Below are 21,056 nucleotides of genomic sequence, written 5' to 3' on the forward strand. Positions count from 1 at the left end.
AATGTAAGATTGTATTATACTTTGTGATATGAGCGATATGTCAGAATGTAAACAAGGTAACAAGTAGACTTGAGATGTCTGGATCTGTATAGTTGAAGTAACTGCACTGACAAAGCTGCTCCATCCAAAAATGAAAAAGAAAAGCATTTTCACGGTCATAGCTCCTCCTTTGGGACATTTTAATTACTAATAAAAGTTTACAGTTTGGTTTAATAATTCATAACACCTCAATCATTTTAGCCTGTGCTACTTTGTGCAACTATTTCTAATGTTAGCTTTAATACTCAATTTAAGAGTAACTTCTTTCTGATGTTACAGTCCCAATGTTTTCAACTACTGTATTTCTAATTTTATCTTTGACACTCAATTAAACAGTAACATGTTTCAGATGTACCAGTCCCAATGTTTTCAACTATTTCTAATTCAGCTTTGACACTCAATTAAAGAGTAACATCTCTCAGATGTTACAGTCCCAATGTTTCCAACTATTTCTAATTTAGCTTTGACACTCAGTTAAAAGTAACATCTTTCAGATGTTACAATCCCAATGTTTTCAACTATTTCTAATTTAGCTTTGACACTCAATTAAAGAGTAACATCTCTCAGATGGTACAGTCCCAATGTTTTCAACTATTTCTAATTCAGCTTTGATACTCAATTTAGAGAGAAACATCTTTCAGATGTTACAGTCGCAATGTTTTCAACTAGTTCTAATTCAGTTTTTACACTCATTTAAAGAGTAACATATTTTAGATGTTAGTCCCAATGTTTTATCTCTGCTCATTTCATATTGTGTGTATGGTTTTTTTTACCTCCTCATTCCAATGTCAATATTGTCTCTGCACCACCGGTTCATTCATATCATTAACAGTGTTTTGTTTCCAGCAGCATATTATAACTGCAGTGACTTCCTCCTCTTTCAATGCACTCCTAATGCACCACTGATCCTCACTGTCAATTAATCATCAATTCTACAGCATTAAATCTAGAGAACTCATGTCCTCCTATAATAGCTGCCATACACACATGAATTCTTCTAAAAGGTCAAAGCATTTGGTACTGTGTTAGGAATTGTCTTAAAGCAGCATTTTGTGTCCTTTTCTATGGTTTTTCTCAACCTCACTGATTCCACAATGCCATGTAACGACATACATAACTAGCTTATCTATTCAAATCTTACTTCAAATGGTGGCATAAAAGTTGAAAAATTTACAACTTTCAACTTTGTTTTTCTAGAAGATATTTTCCGTTGGGATCCACATAAACCTCTGTTAAGGAGCTGTTAGAGTACCAACTCGACGGTTTGAATCTATTTTGAACAACGGCTCATAACTAAACCTGCATCTCTGATTGGTTGAATTCAAACTAGTGGGTTGGGGAAAATGTGTAATTTGTCGGAAGACACTTTTCTCATTATCTGCAAATGTCCTTATGTACTGGCCAATTAACGCTTTTGGCAGGGAAAAAACTTGGCTCATATCTTAGTTTGCTGTTTTGTAATTGATATATGTAAAAAAATTTGATGGACTTGTCAAAAAAGTGGAAAACGGCAACAAAACGCAAAATGCTGCTTTAAAGTATAACGTATGAGAATATACATTCAAACAGCAGAGGATACAGCTTGACATGCTAGTTAGTTTATAAATTGTGATTTGTGTCCTAATTCCTAATTTTATCTGTTAGTGTGATGCAGACATCTTATTCAAGCATAAGTTATTTTGGCTTTTTTATTTGTTTTGGCTTTTTCTTTTCATCCTTTTTATTTGATAACCTATTCCTTATATTAATGCTGCTGTTGTTGCATACATGTGCAGCAGATTTGAAGAGTGAGGTCATTACAGTTTTAAGTCGAGTGTATGACATCAGAGAAGTATGGATTTTAAGCACTGCAGAAATCATCCTTTTCTCTGTAGTTCAAGTTCTACTTTGTTACATTAGAGTCCACAGTCAGGTCGTTAACTAATACATGGATTACTTAAATGTGAGCTATGTTCATCAAAAAGGAGTTTGGTGACCAACCCACCTCCATTTTGCCTACCCCTATCCAACCCCAAATACCAGGTCAGGTCAGCCCAAGAGTTTTGTCTTGTATTTGTAGTACATTGTGCCACAGTTTACTACTACAAATGTCAAGCTGCAAGCCAAAGTTAGTTACGTGCACCCTTCAGTTATCAAAAGTTACTTAAAGTACTAAGGACACCTAGCCAATTTACCCCATATTCAGTATATTGTTGTGTGTGATAATTTCATTCAAAATATGTTGAAATTTTCAAAAAGCTCTTTTCGTTTCCAAGATATACACATTTGAAGTTTTATATATCTGGGAAAACTATGATGTGGAGTGTTGAGCCCATCAAAATTTCTTAATTTAGCCCTTAACAAATTACCCCCTAATTACAAGCTCACATATCTCCTTTGAATAATGTGATCATGTTCCTCTTTTCAAAGAAGACAATAGAATATTTCAAACAAATCGCCTAAGACCACAAACCTGTGTTCAGTGTCCTTGAAACAAAGTTTGTAAAACAAAAGGATTTAACATAACAGAAAATTAGGCAGTCACTCACTTTACATCATCATCAATGTGAATAATAAGCTAATGTTTATTCATAAATACTAGAATAAAAACTAGAATTAAGAAAAGACTTGTAAAATGGTCAATCTTTGATATGGGAGTTGCAGAAATTTTCATGATTTCTAATGCCTATCAGAGTTATTAGGACAACTTTGTTGATAGCTGTCCGTAGACCTGTAATAATAAGGCATGGAAAAGACTCTACAGGGAATTTTCCTGTGAAGTTAAAAACCTTTGAACACATACTTTAGAAACTTAATTCCAGACCAACTCTGCAGGAACTATACTTTGTTACTGTGTACAGTACAGGAGTTAACATGTATCCACTGCCAGCTAAACTAATAAATTACTTATTAACATGATTAATTGTCATCATGGAAATATGAAAACTGGCGAGAATGCTGCAGTAGTGAAGGTCTGATTCTGTTGGAGAGAGAGCATGCAAACCGTGAACAGCAGGACATCATTTTATGCTTTTTTGTTGTGTGCGCAGATAAAATGCAGCAGCTCAAATTGCAATTGCTTGCAGCCAATTCTAATTTGCTCATCCTCCCACCTTGCCCCTCTCATTATCATGATCTGTTGCACACAGATTTGATTGCAGGAATATCAGCCAAATGTCAAATTCCCAAGTCCCTTCATCAGATGTTAAACTTTTTTGGTGCACTCTCCTAACATTTTGTTGAAATACTCCCAAGCTACAAATTATTTTGCTGTGAATTTTGTTGATTTAAATTGCCGGTTGTCACTCTCAAGAGAGCAATTTTTTTTCATATTTCATCCAGGAAGCATTTAAATTTTTTTATTTAGTAGCCTGTAAGATGATTTTTTCAGTAGAATGTTCTATCACAGTATGCAATTATTGTTGGATACCCATTGTCCATGTAAATGACCGCTCTAGCTATACTGGTGTGACTGCTTAAGTGACTCAAAGTTAAACATATGTTTTTAATGGTGTGTGTTGTGTAATGTCCTTGGGTGATCAATTATTCATTTTATTTATTACTGGCAGGGTCAAAATATATGAATGTAAACACACACATATATACATATACTGTACATACATATATATTATTAGTCTACGCTAATATTGCTATCATTATATCAAAGTGTTCAAGAGGTATGCATGTCTAATTACAGTGTTTCCACCTTATCGGGCTACACATACATCATACATGTGTGTTTAAATACATCACTCTGTTAACAAGGGACAGGATAACATGAGAGTGGTCAAGAGGGATGACTGAAGCTGTTTCCTATTACAAAATTATCAGGCACCAATGAAATGATTAAATCCATAGCAACATTCTGCAGGGACATGATAACATTATAATATATATTCACAGACAGAGACATTTACTGCAGAATCATTGCAAATATGTCATGTATTGATATACTCATAGTATACAACGATTGGTCAAATGTTCTGCACTCAAGTTCATAACAAGCTAATTATCTGCACCAGTGTTTTTGGGATACATACAGAAATGCATTGCATGATATGGGGACTTGTATCCAATTTAACTCCCAAGTACACTGTCAATACAGTGTAGGTGAAATGGAAAGACTAACAACTCAGCTTGTCGATTACAATAAGTAACACAATGGTACTATTAAGGTCAAAGGTCAAGATATTTGGTACTGTTTTTACCCGTAGTTGGTGCAGAGCATGAATCCAAGGATTGCCAAACTGCGAGCACCCAAGGCCCAGGTGGTTCCTGTAGGGCCACCCTTGCCCAATTTGGAGGAACAGATCAATCTTTTGAACAATAGTGCGAGACGGTTGGAGGTGCTCCGGACCTGTATCTCCTTCATATTTGAGAGCAAGTTACTCGACGCAAGAAGGGTAAGTTAAAGTCTTCTCAACCCTACCAGGCTGTATCAGGTCTCTTCTCAACCCTACCATGCTGTATCAGGTCTCTTCTCAACCCTACCATGCTGTATCGAGTCCCTCTTGTTAACAGACAAGAACAAGATAAATGAGAGATGTTTGTGTAGTCACTTCCCTATCAAACCACACTGACTCACTTGGACCTGAAGCTGCCTATAGCTGGGAAGTAACGTGATAAATGAGAGATATTTGTGTAGTCACTTCCCTATCAAACCATACTGACTGACTTAGACCTGAAGCTGCCTATAGCTGGGAAGTAACATGATAAATGAGAGATATTTGTGTAGTCACTTCCCTATCAACCATACTGACTGACTTAGACCTGAAGCTGCCTATAGCTGGGAATTAACGTGATAAATGAGACATATTTGTGTAGTCACTTCTCTATCAAACCACACTGACTGACTTAGACCTGAAGCTGCCTATAGCTGGGAATTAACGTGATAAATGAGAGATATTTGTGTAGTCACTTCTCTATCAAACCACACTGACTGACTTAGACCTGAAGCTGCCTATAGCTGGGTTGTGTAGTCACTTCCCTATCAAACCATACTGACTGACTTGGACCTGAAGTTGCCTCTGGGAAGTTACGAAAAGCTTTTGTTTTCTGAGGCAGGTGGTGAGAAACTTAACAGATAGGAACTCAAGGACTGAAACCAATGCTTTTTGATTGTTAAACTGAATGAGTTTTGTCAAAGAAAATGCATGACATGACAATGATAGAACTAATGAAGAATGCATGTTGTTTCTAGATCATGATACCCAATTTATAGAAAGTCCAAAAAACATTTATTATGCAGGAACCCTACTGTACAATACACCCTTCGTCCTGTAGTAGCTGGTTATATCAAACTGTGTGTCCAGTACACACACAAGAAAGGTGTGTATAAAGCTGAGCTATTTCTGTTCTCTTCCTCAACAGCTTTTCCCAGCAGTACTTCGATCCCTGAAGAGTCGGATCGCCCGTCAAGCCTTATGCCAAGAGTTAACTGCCCAAGTGGACGCTAACAGAGCTCTCCTACAAGGACAACAGTTTGATATGGTGGTTAGGTTAATCAACTGTGCTTTACAGGTAAACACAATTATTATACTGTGTGACAGTAGCATCCATATGTCAAACAAAATTATAACAACATTTATTTACGTAAATCTACCTTGTTGATCTAGTCTTCTGCCTGATAATCGGCCCGATGCGGATTATCAGTCGACCACTATTTTTTTTCTAATACATTTTGAAGTGTATTCTTTTCCATTGTTTGTACTAAACTTTCTCTCCATTGATCCATGGTTTATAATAATAATTATTATGATTATTTTGCTTTTCTCTGTGTAGGAGGATTCCGCTACTGAAGAATACAGCCTTGTTATGTTAATCTTGCCATTGTTAACAGCTTTCTGCCGGGTAAGTCGTTCTCTCTGAAATTAGAGGTCTCAGACAAACACAGCATCCCAAAGTTTCAGCATAGAGTGATAAAATGAAGTTGCTACTTTTCTTGGTTTCCTTCATATTCATAGCTTAACAGAGGGAGAGGCTGTACTTAATAGCTGTTAAGTACAGCTATTAAGAGACCACTTGTACCTTGCAAACAAGCCTTATAGTAATGTTTAATACGCATAACAACCAAAAAACTATATTATGGCCTTCCCAAAAACTTTAAGTTTAAGTTTATAATACCCCTATTTTTTTGTTTAAATTTCTGAATAGTTTTATTAAGTGTTATATATTTCCTTTTTGCATCAAACAATACATGCTTAATGTTACAAAGCCTTTGCTAACCCATGTCCATTTACATCAGAGTAATTTTTTTAAATGAACATATTTTGGCCTGATGGGGCTAAAGTCATTTTCTTTTTGTAAGTGTAATACCTTAGCCTTCTGGTAATGATTAAACCATACATCATATTCAATAGCACATGGTATGTAGTGCTAATAAACTTAACAACTTTTAGCTATTTATTTACTAGTTATGAAAGAACAGGGCGAAAATTAAACTGATTTGTGAAAGTAAAATAAAAGTGTTAGACATAAAATGTGTCCATTTATTATCCCACAAACTGAAACTTCATTGTCTGATCTACTTAAGTTTAACTTTGTGAGGTTCTGTATGTGTTACATAGCAAGCCTATTGCTGTGCAGTAAAAGGAAAGCAAATGTATTGATGATTTACCAAAGATGAAAGGGAAAATTACTGTCAAAGGGCCAGTATTAATGAGGAAGTTAATGATAGGTAGCATTTACTGTGTATTTGTGGAGTTTATTAATAGTGTTCCACCAATTGGGCCAATATCGCTGATAGACTTAGCGTTATTTACTGATAGTTCGCAGTCTTCATCTTTTGTGTTACAAGTCTGTAAGATGAGGACTAGTACAGTGTACACTCTTGGTACACACAACACTATGTCTACCCCACATAATTAATGCACTAATCAATAGGCTAGGCCTACAGGTGTCTTGATGGCAATAGACTCACCGAAGTTGTGTTCTACAGGTGTTTTTGTTTGGCCCTTCAAACCACTTACAAAAGATTTCTGCTGGGAGCAGTCACAGCACCAATAACAACTTGTCTCACATTGTCAGTGTAGCAGATTGTACAAGCCTTGAACGTTTACATTCACGACTCACAGGTGCCCATACAGTGCCAAGAACAAAACATTGTACATACTTCATGTACTGGTGCATAGTACTAGTATAGACAGTACGTGTACATTCAAGTATTTGTTATTTTGTAAATATCACATATTCAGACCTTCAAACAAAACACAGTTCCTACATAATCCCCTGCCCAATCCTCCTCCATGTCCCACTCTTCATGGTGGAACTGACAAACTTCCTTGTCTGGAAAACATGCACAGTGGTTCTCAGGACCCCAGTTGTGGTGTAGGCTTAGTTTTTACACCATAGTGACCATGTTAGGATTGTGTTAAGGTAATTGAAACTACTCTAGTGGCCAAAGTGTTGTCGTTTTGGTGAAGCAAACACGATAGGTACTGAAGAGTCTTCGTTATGAACACACCTATATGAAATTACTTTTGTTCTGCATAAGTCATGTGTTTAAAACATTTCTCTATTGAATTCGGCGATCCTTTGATCACATGGTTTTTAAAGATTTCCAGAACTCACTTAGTGTCAGGCCTTAGAGTTGGGTGTGGGTGCTTTGTTCATCTTCATACTGTGGTATTTTGAGATGTATAAAATATCAGCTTGAAGGGTTGGATTTGATTTTTAATAAGAAAAATGAGACAGTTGATCTTTGTATTTACATAAACAAATCTACAATATGCTTCTTAGCATTGTCTGGGTGGACATACTTCACCAGCAGTGTGATCCTATGTATAACCAATTGTATATATACCAGCTGTTTTGAATATATCAACATTTGATGTTCCTACAGAAACTTTGCCCCGGAGTGATTCAGTTTGCCTATAGCTGTACTCAGGATCACCCAGTCTGGGCCAGTACTCAATTCTGGGAGACAGCCTTCTATGCTGATGTGGAGCTTAACATTAAAGCTCTCTATTTACCAGAAAGCAATCATAAAGAGGTAAATTTAAGTTATATTGTTGAGATCTTTGCTTGCTTCGTATCAGTGTCGTGAAGAGTTCATTTGTACAACAATATCTGTTCATTTGGAGATTTCTTAATTGTATATGCAGGATCGATGATTAGGAATTAAAATTGCATCACGTTCAGACAGTGTGAGCACAGAGAATTACTTTATCAATACTTTTTTGGATGCATTCATGTTGTTGCACAAGCAATTTGGCTAAGAACATTAGTAGTGAGCCCAGGTTGTCTGAAGCAGTGCAAATGTGTTTTCTAACCTTAGTAGTGAGCCCAGGTTGTCTGTGCAAATGTGTTCTCTAACCTTAGTAATGAGCCCAGGTTGTCTGAGGCAGTACAGATGTGTTCTCTAACCTTAGTAGTGAGCCCAGGTTGTCTGAGGCAGTGCAAATGTGTTTTCTAACCTTAGTAGTGAGCCCAGGTTGTCTGTGCAAATGTGTTCTCTAACCTTAGTAATGAGCCCAGGTTGTCTGAGGCAGTACAGATGTGTTCTCAAACCTTAGTAGTGAGCCCAGGTTGTCTGAGGCAGTACAGATGTGTTCTCTAACGTTAGTAGTGAGGCCAGGTTGTCTGAGGCAGTGCAGATGTGTGACATGTTGGTTTTTCCTTTAAGTGTGATTCTATGACCAGATATTTTCCCTGAGGTGATCTACTTGGCTGTTCTTATTGCTTGTACAGTAGTTTGTACAGCCTGCTTGCTTATATTTATCCATGGTTCCAGTATTTGTAAACCTTTAGTAGAACACCTGTGTGCAGTGTACATAGTAACTTTCTTGCTTCTTGGAGAGCCCACCTAGTAACAAGCTGATAACCACAATGGGGTTAACAGTAGCATGTTTCCCTGTGGTATTCATGTCTCATTATTGATAGTCACATGTCTCTAGTCCATTAATGATTACATGCCCACACCCCGAAGAGCAGAACCATGTGCTTAACCATCATTTAGCCAAGAGAAGACCTTTACAGAGGAGCACATTTCACTTGCCATTGTGCAGAAGAAAAAACAAAACTGGGTTGAAATAAAGAATATTACAAAAATGACTAAAAGTAAACTTTTGATATGTTAAAGTTAAGATGAGTTAATATTTCACAGGCTCACAATGAGGGGTTTGCTGCAAGTTCAGACTCTCTTAGTAATTCAAGCAACACATCTACTAATGGAGTCTCGGTACCGGAGGACAAGACCGCTCTGGAAATAGCAGCCGAACAACTGAAGAGTTGGCCTCACCTGTCCAGAGAAGTGCAGGATGAACTCATTCAAAACGAAGAAGGGATTGTATATAGTCAAGCAGTGCATTATGCTAATAGGATGGTTTGTCTTCGAGTACCATTAGACGCAAGTAGAGGACTAAAGAACTCAATAACACTGGAAAGAGACAGTGGTGGCAGTAGTAACCAAACTGGAAGGTAAGAGTCTAACTCAATCCTAAGCTTTCTACAGGATAAACTTCAAGATCATCCTGCTCACATATAAAGCCCTGCATGGATTAGCACCAGAATACATGAGTAGCATGATCAGTCGGAAGACCACCACCCGCTCTCTCCGATCCTCAAATCAGCTACTGCTCCATGTACCTAAGTGGAAGCTCAAGTCATTTGGTCAACGATCGTTTTCTAATGCCGCTCCTTCTCTTTGGAACTCACTTCCAGTGCACATCAAGTCGGCACCCAATGTTAACATTTTCAAAAACAAACTCAAATCTATTTTTGACTGCCTTTGCTGAGCACTAGCGCCACTGAGCATTGGTTTCGTCTGGATATTGGCGCTATATAAATTTGCACTTATTGTTATTATTATTGTCTTAGCCAACAGAGTGTCGTTTGGTAGGTTTCATGTTTGATATAACTGACTAGTGTTTCTCTTATTTGCAGTATTGGTGGTAGTGATGACTATGATAGAGAAATAGACTATGCTGACAGTGATGTCGGTGCTGTGGTCTGTAAGTTTGTATCCAGATTCATCGACAAAGTTTGCACAGAGGCTGGTGTGTCGCAGGATCATCTTAAAAACTTACACACAATGATTCCTGGTAAGTAAAATGACTCTCTTTGTACAGTTCAAGGACAATGTCTTGATTTGTAACGCTAATTGTATCATAGTTGGAGGTCAATGTAAATGTATTATAATATATCATGAACTTAGGCAAATTCCTAAGTCTCATACAATGTGAACCTCTTGCTAAGGTTAGGTTTGTATGGTATATATATAGACTGCTTGAATTTATCCTTATATTCAGTTTGTGCTTATACTAGAAAGTTATGTTTGTAATATAGACTGCTTGAATTCATCCTCTATACAGTTTGTGCTTAAACTAGGAGCTATGCTCAACAAAAATACAAAAAATATAAAATGTGTTCCATACTCTGAGCATTGTGCTATAGCTATGGTCCATATACACACAGGTCTGTGCAATGGGTAGGTCTTGGGTTCCACATATACACTATTGCTACATCCTAATTGACGTGTGGTGTTAGCATTAAAGGTTGGATGGACACAAGTTTAAAACTACTTTGTTCACCATGTTCAGTTGTATATACTTTGTTCACCATGTTTAGTTGTACATACTTTGTTCACCATGTTCAGTTGTATATACTTTGTTCACCATGTTCAGTTGTATATACTTTGTTCACCATGTTCAGTTGTATATACTTTGTTCACCATGTTTAGTTGTATATACTTTGTTCATCATGTTCAGTTGTATATACTTTGTTCACCATGTTTAGTTGTATATACTTTGTTCATCATGTTCAGTTGTATATACTTTGTTCACCATGTTTAGTTGTATATACTTTGTTCATCATGTTCAGTTGTATATACTTTGTTCACCATGTTTAGTTGTATATACTTTGTTCATCATGTTCAGTTGTATTGTTCAAAATGTTCAGAATACTCTGTTCACCATGTTCAGGTATATATACATTGTTCACCATGTTCAGTTGTATTAGTACTTTGTTCACCATGTTCAGTTGTATGTTTCATGTAACTGTTTCATGTAACATCATTTTGCATTTGTTTCCTTCTGTTTCCTTGGTCATGTTCAAAGTTAAATGTGTGATAGTTCAGATCTTATATTCATTGAAATTTAACATTTCACTTTATGAGATTCCTCTCTATTTGACTGCAGGGTTAGTTTCAATGCAGATGGAGACATTGGAGGCTGTGAACAAAGAGAGCAAACGGTTGCCACCTATCAAGAAGGTGAGTAATGTAGAAAGTAATTAACCATTGCAGTGTAGCAGATCATACAAAGTCAGATTGCACCATGTTTTAGGACTATAAAATCTGCCTTGTCCAGGTCTAGTTACTTTTAAGGTTTTACAAAACAGAAATAGAAGTCAGTATTGTGAACCTCTTTCATGTTCGTTTTATGTACTTATCTATAAAATGATATACTGCCACCTATCTGCTTTCCAGCTTGAGGAAAAAGTCTCCTCAAATTTATTGTCAAAATAAAATAAAACTGTTAGCAAACTGCTTATCTACTAGAGCCTGTGTAATAGAATGTGTAAAAGTAAGTTGGCCTGACGTTTCGATCCTAGCAGGACCTTAAATGATTAGAGCCTTTCAAATTTATTGTGTCAGTAGATGTTTGCATTTATATTACACAGTCACTACTGAAAGGGTATCGGTTTGATCAAAGCCACTACAGTAAATACTATGAGCTTTCCCTGCCCTGATCTTGTAAATGTAGTTTGTGGCATAAGCACATTTGAAGAGATACTAATCTTCCATACATGTTTGACAGCCCACGATTCTAAAACCCATCCTACTGCCGGGTGAGGACTTGTATCTGGAAGGACTGAGGGGTTACCTGTTGCCCGATGGACGTGAGGATGGCCAGGGAGGTGTACTCGGAGGTCCAGCCCTTCTTCCAGCTGAGGGAGCGATCTTCATCACCGCATACAGAATCATCTTCAAGGGCACACCAGTTGATATGCAAGGTAAACATGCTTAGATAAGGCTAGTTACATTTCTGGTAGCCTATCATTAGCTAACTAATGCATGTAATGTTTAATGTTGAACACAAACAACTACAGTGTTACATTCATAGCTTTTAAGCTTGTGAGATTAGCCTCTTACATTAGAGTCGGCTATCGCATGACAGAGCTACTTACTGCTGGCACTGGTGCAATGGACTTCACATACAACAAAGTACACTGGATACAGTATTGAATAAATGCACAGTATACTGTATGGTACAGTATAGAATAAATCTACAGTGCACTCTATGGTACAGTATAGAATAATGCATGGTACACTGTATGATACAGTATACAATAAATGCAGAGTACAGTGTATGGTACAGTATAGAATAAATGCACAGTATACTCTATGGTACAGTATAGAATAAATCTACAGTGCACTCTATGGTACAGTATAGAATAATGCATGGTACACTGTATGATACAGTATACAATAAATGCAGAGTACAGTGCATGGTACAGTATAGAATAAATGCACAGTATACTCTATGGTACAGTATAGAATAAATCTACAGTGCACTCTATGGTACAGTATAGAATAATGCATGGTACACTGTATGATACAGTATACAATAAATGCAGAGTACAGTGTATGGTACAGTATAGAATAAATGCACAGTATACTCTATGGTACAGTATAGAATAAATCTACAGTGCACTCTATGGTACAGTATAGAATAATGCATGGTACACTGTATGATACAGTATACAATAAATGCAGAGTACAGTGTATGGTACAGTATAGAATAAATGCACAGTATACTCTATGGTACAGTATAGAATAAATCTACAGTGCACTCTATGGTACAGTATAGAATAATGCATGGTACACTGTATGATACAGTATACAATAAATGCAGAGCACAGTGTATGGTACAGTATAGAATAAATGCACAGTATACTCTATGGTACAGTATAGAATAAATCTACAGTGCACTCTATGGTACAGTATAGAATAATGCACAGTAGTGGATACTCATTGGGAATATTGCATGTTTCTTGAAAAGTGAAATAAAAATGTCATTTTGATATTTGACTACAGTACCAAGCTTTCTAGGATGGAATCATTTATTCTGTAAGCTTCTTTAGTTTCTTAGTAATTTTCAATTGAATTCAATAAAATACATTTTGTAAACTCATAGCTGTAGTCTTGTAGGTGACGCAGAATAGTAGTTGGCAGCTTGGAGCAGAAAACTGCAAGCCTGTCATCATTATTGGACCAAATATGCCATTTCTCATGGACAATGGACCTGTATGACTTTCCGGGCTTCCCCTATAAGCTATGGTACATTTGTGGCCATCTGTGATTAAACATGTGTTTTTGTAGGCGTAAAGAGGTCACCAGAGGCTAATTCTGATGAGATGTCTCCAGCAGCTAGATTTGTGGGCATTCCTGTGCCATATAACAAAATAGCTAGATAAAATTTAATATATTTTGAATTGAAGGTGTATGTTTATGTATGTATTTTAGATCCTCCTGCAAGCAGGAACTCGCAAAGAAGCCATCATTGGCTTATCAAAGCCACAAGCTGACCGAAGTCAGTCTCGTAGATTCATATTTAACGTCCATGATTATGAATTGTCAACAAATCTGTAAATGGACGACATACGTTAATCTTGGGAGTGACTCAAACTCGGGACCTTATGATTGAAAGGCACCAGTGTTAACCACTGAGCTAACACTCCATGTTGTGTGGGTGTGGGTTGTGTGGGTCTAGGAGGGTCTTTTCCTATTAGGGGTCATCTCAGTTAGAAATTAAGGTATTGCCAAACAAGGAACTTTAGGTTACTTAACCTATTCAATGTCAATTATTTCTGCCTATCATACTACCATGGTCTGAATCTGCTTACAACCATATTTCAATTACTCTCTATTCTTCAGCCTGTGAACAGGTGGTGACTCGTAGCTTCCCTGTAGCTACACTGCTGAAGGAAAAGAAGATTAGTGTAACTAATCACTGCAACCAACTGAACTTAGAACAGTTCCTACCAGAGGGAATGCAGCTCAGATCTGAGACCTTCCAGGTAATGGCAGACAAAACCCTACCCCACCCCCCCTCTCCCCTTCTACAGGTCCCGTGGATGTCAAAAGCAAGAAATCTTAGTGTATAGTGTTAGTGTTATTAATCCTAAAAGAGTAATCTTTTCATGTAACGACAGGACAGAAACATGAAAAAGTAAACTACATCAATTAAACTCTGAAAGGTCATCGACATTAGCCTCAAATATGGTAGAAAGGACTGGTTACTCCTGTTTAAGTTTCAACAAACATTTGCTAACCACTTTCCAAACAGTTTTTACGTTAACCCTCATTAATTTCTCAAAAACAGTTTTAAGTCAATCCTCTTTAATTTCTCAAAAACAGTTGAAGAATCAGAACCTCCAGAAGATCTTTTTTTTTTTTGGTATTTTAGAAATTTTTTAGCAAGTTTTTAGCATGATTTGGAGGAAATATGGATGACATACCCAGTAGGAGGCAGAAATGTTCTTGTAGGCAACAGATCCTCCACCAGTTTTGTATGAAAATGTTTAGTTGGAGGAAGGTTAACAAGGATTCTCGATGGAGACATTTGCTTCTTTCATTTTCATTTCATTTATTTTCCATTTCCTCACAATGTTTATATAATAATATAAACATATAACTAATATCAGAGAGTGAAATGAAGTCATAATATTTAATTGTAAATGATGATCATTCACAAAATATGCAGAAGGAGGAGTATTAAGCACTCAGTTTAAGGTTTTTACTAGTACCATTTGTCTTATCAACATTTTTACAGCTCATGAAAATAGCTTTTGATGAAGAATGTGGACTGGAGAAAATAGAAATGTTCCGTAAGACGGCAGTGAAACTGAGGTACCCTCAATCGGTGTATCAGATGTTTGCCTTCCATGGAGCAGACGTGTCTCCAGCCCTTACAGCACAGATGAAAAATAAAGAGAAAAGCACAACATTAAGGTACCTTCATATATTCTTTGACTTGAATTGCATTTCCCAAACGGTTTACTTCTTTATAGATGATAAGGGTGAATTAGGTGTGATCCCTGGTCATATATTTCAGTTCATTTTTATTTTATTTCTTTTTCACATTCTTGCAATTAATATTTACAATAAGCAGAGAGTAAGAAGTAACAGATGATAGGAGACATGATGTAAAGGGAAGTAGAACAATAAACCCTTGTGGGCTTGACAAAGTGCCCCACTCCCAATAATGAAAGTAATATAAAGAAATATTACATTATATAAAAGCAATATAAACAAACACACACAAATAGAACAATTAACCCTTTGTGGGCTTGACAAAGTGCCCCACTGCCTGTAATGAATGTAATATAAAGAAATATTACAGTATATAATAGCAATATAAACAAACACACAAATTGAACAATTAACCCTTTGTGGGCTTGACAAAGTGCCCCACTGCATGTAATGAATGTAATATAAAGAAATATTACAGTATATAATAGCAATATAAACAAACACACACAAATAGAACAATTAACCCTTTGTGGGCTTGACAAAGTGCCCCACTGCCTGTAATGAATGTAATATAAAGAAATATTACAGTATATAATAGCAATATAAACAAACACACACAAATAGAACAATTAACCCTTTGTGGGCTTGACAAAGTGCCCCACTGCCTGTAATGAATGTAATATAAAGAAATATTACAGTATATAATAGCAATATAAACAAACACACACAAATAGAACAATTAACCCTTTGTGGGCTTGACAAAGTGCCCCACTGCCTGTAATGAATGTAATATAAAGAAATATTACAGTATATAATAGCAATATAAACAAACACACACAAATAGAACAATTAACCCTTTGTGGGCTTGACAAAGTGCCCCACTGCCTGTAATGAATGTAATATAAAGAAATATTACAGTATATAATAGCAATATAAACAAACACACACAAATAGAACAATTAACCCTTTGTGGGCTTGACAAAGTGCCCCACTGCCTGTAATGAATGTAATATAAAGAAATATTACAGTATATAATAGCAATATAAACAAACACACACAAATAGAACAATTAACCCTTTGTGGGCTTGACAAAGTGCCCCACTGCCTGTAATGAATGTAATATAAAGAAATATTACAGTATATAATAGCAATATAAACAAACACACACAAATTGAACAATAAACCCTTGTGGGCTTGACAAAGTGCCCCACTGCCTGTAATGAATGTAATATAAAGAAATATTACAGTATATCATAGCAATATAAACAAACACACACAAATAGAACAATTAACCCTTTGTGGGCTTGACCAAATGCCCCACTCCCTATAATTAAAGTAATATAAAGACATATTACCATATTTAATAGTGCAACAAACACACAATTTGAACAATAAACCCTTGTGGGCTTGACAAAGTGCCCCACTCCCTATAATTCAAGTAATATAAAGAAATATTACAGTATATAATAGCAATATAAACAAACACACACAAATAGAACAATAAACCCTTGTGGGCTTGACAAAGTGCCCCACTCCCTATAATTAAAGTAATATAAAGAAATGTTACAGTCTATAATAGCGATATAAACAAATACACACAATTAAAACAATAAACCCTTTGTGGGCTTGACAAAGTGCCCCACTCCCTATAATTCTAGTAATAGAAAGAAATATTACAGTATATAATTGTGCAACAAACACACACAATTAGAACATGGTATGTAAGTTACTGTGGCTTCTCACTGGCGCATCCAGTAAATAAATGGCTAAATAGGTGCAATCACCAACAAAGACTTTGATAGCCGAGTTGATAGAGATCTTTTCTTGGGTATTTCTGATCACTGATGTCAGATCGTAAATAGTATATCTGAGTTCTTTATCTAAGTATCTGGCATTTAAAACAATGCTCATCTGATCACATCCTTGAAAAGACTGTTTATAATAGTCACTGATATTCTTGATTTCTTTTATGTTAACTTTTAGAAAAATTGCAAAGACTTCTAAAACATTCCTAAGGAGTGGCAGGAGGTCACACACAGGGAAGGGTAAATCCACCCCTAGGAAGGAGAAGTATGCTGTTCCCCCATTTAACATTGGTGACCCAGCCACAGTGGCCAGATTGCAACATCAGTCATCTAGCAACCGAAACAGTGTGATGTCAACCAGTGTGGACAGTGTGACAGATGTTGATAGTCGGCCCTCTAGTCTCATGCTGGAAGATGATGAACTATCCAGTAAGTATTCAACTCATCTGCCATCTTTTCTTCTAGCTGGAAAATTTAGCCAAGGCTGATCCCTTTTCAATGAATCAGAATTCGCTTTGGAAACCTTTAACTTATTTCAAAGAGCTGATTTGGGATGGTGGGGTTTGTTAGTTCAATGTTAATTCAAGAAAGACTTCACTAGTCTGCTATCTGAATTGTGCCTCCCACTTGCGAGGTGTGAAGGTTCCTTTCAGAGCTATATGGTCTCAAGTTTCAAGTTTATTAAAAACCAGTATAAATACATGAAAGTACATATTTATAAATTGGCTTGTCATTGGTCTAGTCTCTGTCTAGATAACTTACATTCTTATATATTTATCTCAGATAACTAGGAAGGAATAAGGTGTTGACAGTATGACAATTCTACATAACAAATTACTGTCATTGTCTAAACAGTGTCTGCCTTCCAGAGATTCAGTTTAACAATAAGATAGTTGCACTGCAGTTTATCTTGTCACTGGTAACATAATTCACATTTAACTTTACTTTGTTGCCTAGGTTATAGTTAAAGCTGTTCTTTTTATATCAACTTGTGTTTGGTCATTTTCCTTCTTGACAGAGTTTAGTGTGAGCCTCTGCAATTATTAGTCATATTTTGAGAGGCTCACACTAAACAGCTCAGTGATAAGCTCAGTGATAAGTCAGCAGAACCTTGTCCATAATGCATGGTCAGAATGAAATTCCTGTTCGAGCCGTGCAAGGCAAGGCTCCTGCAGGTTAATTAGAACTTTTAGGTAATTAAGACAATAGCAGTTTGAAGAAACGAATGAAGAGTAAGACTAGTAGCACACATATGTCCATAATGTCAATAATGCCTCTAAATATGAAGTAAATCTTACCTATGAGGTTTAAATCCAGGTCTTCATGAGAAACTGTTACTTATAAATTGCTAGATCTCTCTTAATGTATACAGGCTATAATTTTCTTGTAAAATGTACAGGAAATATATGAAACTCTTAATATTTACAGGCTGTAGTTTTCTTTGTAAAGTGTAAAGGAAATACATGAAACTCTTAATATTTACAGGCTATAGTTCTCTTTGTAAAGTGTACAGGAAATACATGAAAATAAAACCAAAAGTAAATGCTCTGCATGTTTCCTCGTCTCTTAAGCAAAGCTTTGGATTGGATTCTGATTCCTTGCACATCTTTCCTGGACATCCTTCTATAGATTTCCTGTCATATCGATAAGAAATAATGATTGTCTGTCTTCATGTTAAAACCAGAGCCTCCTGATGCCACTGGTGCCTAGTCAAGAATCGTCATTTTCAGAGTTTTTATTCAGATCATCGATGTCCATGTTCGTAACGATGACATTTGAATTTTAATTCACAATTCTTTTTTATTTTATTTCTGTTAACATTCACATGGTTATTCAATGTTAATGAGAAATGACGCATTTCCTCCCAAAAAGTTCTGCATGATGACGGCTTAATTTATCAATATTTATCAAACTTTGGAGTATTTTGATTTCCTTTGCACTTCTCTCCTTGATGCCCTCCAGGTATTGATTTGTCTGTCTTCACATTGGACAGAAACTTCGTGATGCCATCAGTTAATACAGGTTTGCGTGCTTTTAGTGGTAATGGTGGTAACTGGGTGCACCCACTGACACACTAACTCACTCACATGACACCAACAGATACATGTATCTTTAGATCCTCCTGCAAGCAGGAACTCGCGAAGAAGCCTCCTTGGCTTATCAAAGCCGCAAGCCGACCGAAGTCAGTCTCTTAGATTCATATTTAACGTCCATGTTGTCAATTACCAACAACTCTGTAACTGGACGACATACATTAATCTTGGAGTGACTCGAACTCCGGACCTTATGATTGAAAGGTAGTAGGGTTAACACTCCTATTCATAAAAAGACATAAATAGACTTAACTACTACCACAGTAGGTTGGTTGTCAAGAAGAGTTGTAGATTTCTATGGTAACAGTCATTGGCTAGTAATGATTGATAAAGTGTGAAGCAGGTTAGATATTTTGGTACAAGAGCATTGCAAAAATTCAGCAAAAATGCCAAAGGAAGAGAAAATTTCTGTTTCACATTTTTCTGCAAATTTTAAGTGAAGCTTGAGTATAGATAAACAATTGCTCTATTAAATGTCTATCAAACCATTTATAAAAGGAAAGTGTGTTGCAAACCAAAGGTGTTAACATCATTATTTCATACATTGGAATGGTTACACTGAAATGGCTCCAACAAACCATGTAAAGGTTCCTATTTCAAGAAAGGTAACCATGAAAGTCAAATAAAGGGGGAAGTGTAATTCCATCTGACTAAGTTTTATAGGTAGTTAAGAAGGCAACCGATGATCTGTTATCATATATGTTACCAAGCAGAGAATCATTTATTTGATAGTGTATAGTCTCAAAGTCTCCTCTCATAGCACAAGAAATTCCCCTTGATAAACTCTATTCTACTTAACATACTAAAACACACTTTGCAGCTGTGTGACATAAGCACATGTTAAATGAATGTGGGTGTTATTGTTGTTCAGTGGTTTAATAACATTAGTATTCAATTCCTTTTAATGGAATGATTTAAAGTATATAATTACAAGGCTTTATTCTGTTCATGTGCTGCATTTTACTTTATTGTCAGTATTTGCAATGTTCTTTTATTCTCAGTCCTTTGAGATACCAGAACGCTTTGTATTAACTGACTCTGTAGAAGTGGGCTTCTTTTTCTCTTAATAATTTTGTTCTTTCAGCTGTTATAGTTTAGTATTGGTATTGACTGTTATTTGTGGAGCTTGTGGGGAAACCTGTCAAACTTTTTAACTGAATTACTGATCATTCCACCTTTTAACAGCTTACCTCAAATTAACAATCTGGATGGTGATAATGATTAAATTGGTTCAGTTGTGAACTGGTTGTTCGTTTGAATGAATGATTGCAATATTAGTTTGCCAGAGAAATACTGACTGACTGTCTGTATTTGAAACATCTAATTCACGTTGGAACATTATTATCAGAAGAGGTGACAATTCAGGGGATGGGTCAGGGCAGGTGGGAAAGATCATTGTTATATGTAGAGAACATATAAATGACAAGAAATCTAAGATTCAAAGTACCATTCTGTCAGAACTGATAACGAACAATGTAAGGGATTGGCATTTTATGTAGCAGTTAATTGGTAGGAATGTATGCAGCAATATGGTCATGTTATTGTCTTGGGTAGCATATGTGTTTCAGTAACTGAAAACTTGTGTTGTTATAATCCATTGATATTGTCTGGTTTACCATCTGTGGCAGGAGATGCCCCTCCCCCCCCCCCACCACCTTAAGTGGGAACGCCACAACTACTAGTCTTAACTAGTGCAACCAGTCGGCCTGTTTTAATAGGGCAGGCAGTCTTGTCAATGTTTATCTCTGTTTGTTTGAATATTCATGTAATATTCATGTCTGTCATCACCCATTTTTCCTTGTAGAACCAGAACATTCTTTCTTTACTTTGAAATGGGGTAGCAAGAAATTGCCAGGTTTGAACATTTCTTCTGATCACATTCTCTGCATTCATCTGGGCTATCATTTACTGCTTTACTGTTTTTTTGCACATTTAACATTTTCTGCCAACAGAGATAAAGGAAAGGTTGCAACTTCTCCTTGCTTCCATAGAAAAAACTTCAATATGCATGTAGTCACTTAATCATTTCATCACTTTAAGACTTTGTTGCTATAAAAGTTATCTTATACTGTATTGTGTAATCACTTTACAAAGTAACTAACTTGCAAATAGCTGCAATCAATACACATTGCAGTTGATTGGAAAGTGGTTTGAATCATCACGAAA

At 36.2% G+C, this 21,056-nt stretch overlaps 1 protein-coding gene across 27 annotated transcripts in view; it reads left to right on the forward strand.

Annotated features, from left to right (window-relative positions):
* The window catches only part of LOC139969956 (myotubularin-related protein 13-like), a 113,407-nt gene that overhangs the window by 52,936 nt on the left and 39,415 nt on the right, over positions 1-21,056 (forward strand). For 24 of the 27 annotated variants that reach the window (XM_071975382.1, XM_071975383.1, XM_071975397.1 and 21 more), the window contains 13 exons: positions 4,233-4,421; positions 5,389-5,538; positions 5,800-5,868; positions 7,859-8,008; positions 9,122-9,435; positions 9,901-10,058; positions 11,154-11,227; positions 11,775-11,970; positions 13,895-14,037; positions 14,793-14,971; positions 16,976-17,226; positions 18,760-18,819; positions 20,695-20,745. In XM_071975382.1, the coding sequence (XP_071831483.1) occupies positions 4,233-4,421; positions 5,389-5,538; positions 5,800-5,868; positions 7,859-8,008; positions 9,122-9,435; positions 9,901-10,058; positions 11,154-11,227; positions 11,775-11,970; positions 13,895-14,037; positions 14,793-14,971; positions 16,976-17,226; positions 18,760-18,819; positions 20,695-20,745 (1,984 nt within the window). The remainder of the gene's footprint in view (positions 1-4,232; positions 4,422-5,388; positions 5,539-5,799; positions 5,869-7,858; positions 8,009-9,121; positions 9,436-9,900; positions 10,059-11,153; positions 11,228-11,774; positions 11,971-13,894; positions 14,038-14,792; positions 14,972-16,975; positions 17,227-18,759; positions 18,820-20,694; positions 20,746-21,056) is intronic. The other 3 variants (XM_071975388.1, XM_071975389.1, XM_071975395.1) reach the window with 3 other exon arrangements.

This window comes from Apostichopus japonicus, chromosome 7 (assembly GCF_037975245.1).
Source record: "Apostichopus japonicus isolate 1M-3 chromosome 7, ASM3797524v1, whole genome shotgun sequence".
Classification (NCBI taxonomy): domain Eukaryota; kingdom Metazoa; phylum Echinodermata; class Holothuroidea; order Aspidochirotida; family Stichopodidae; genus Apostichopus; species Apostichopus japonicus.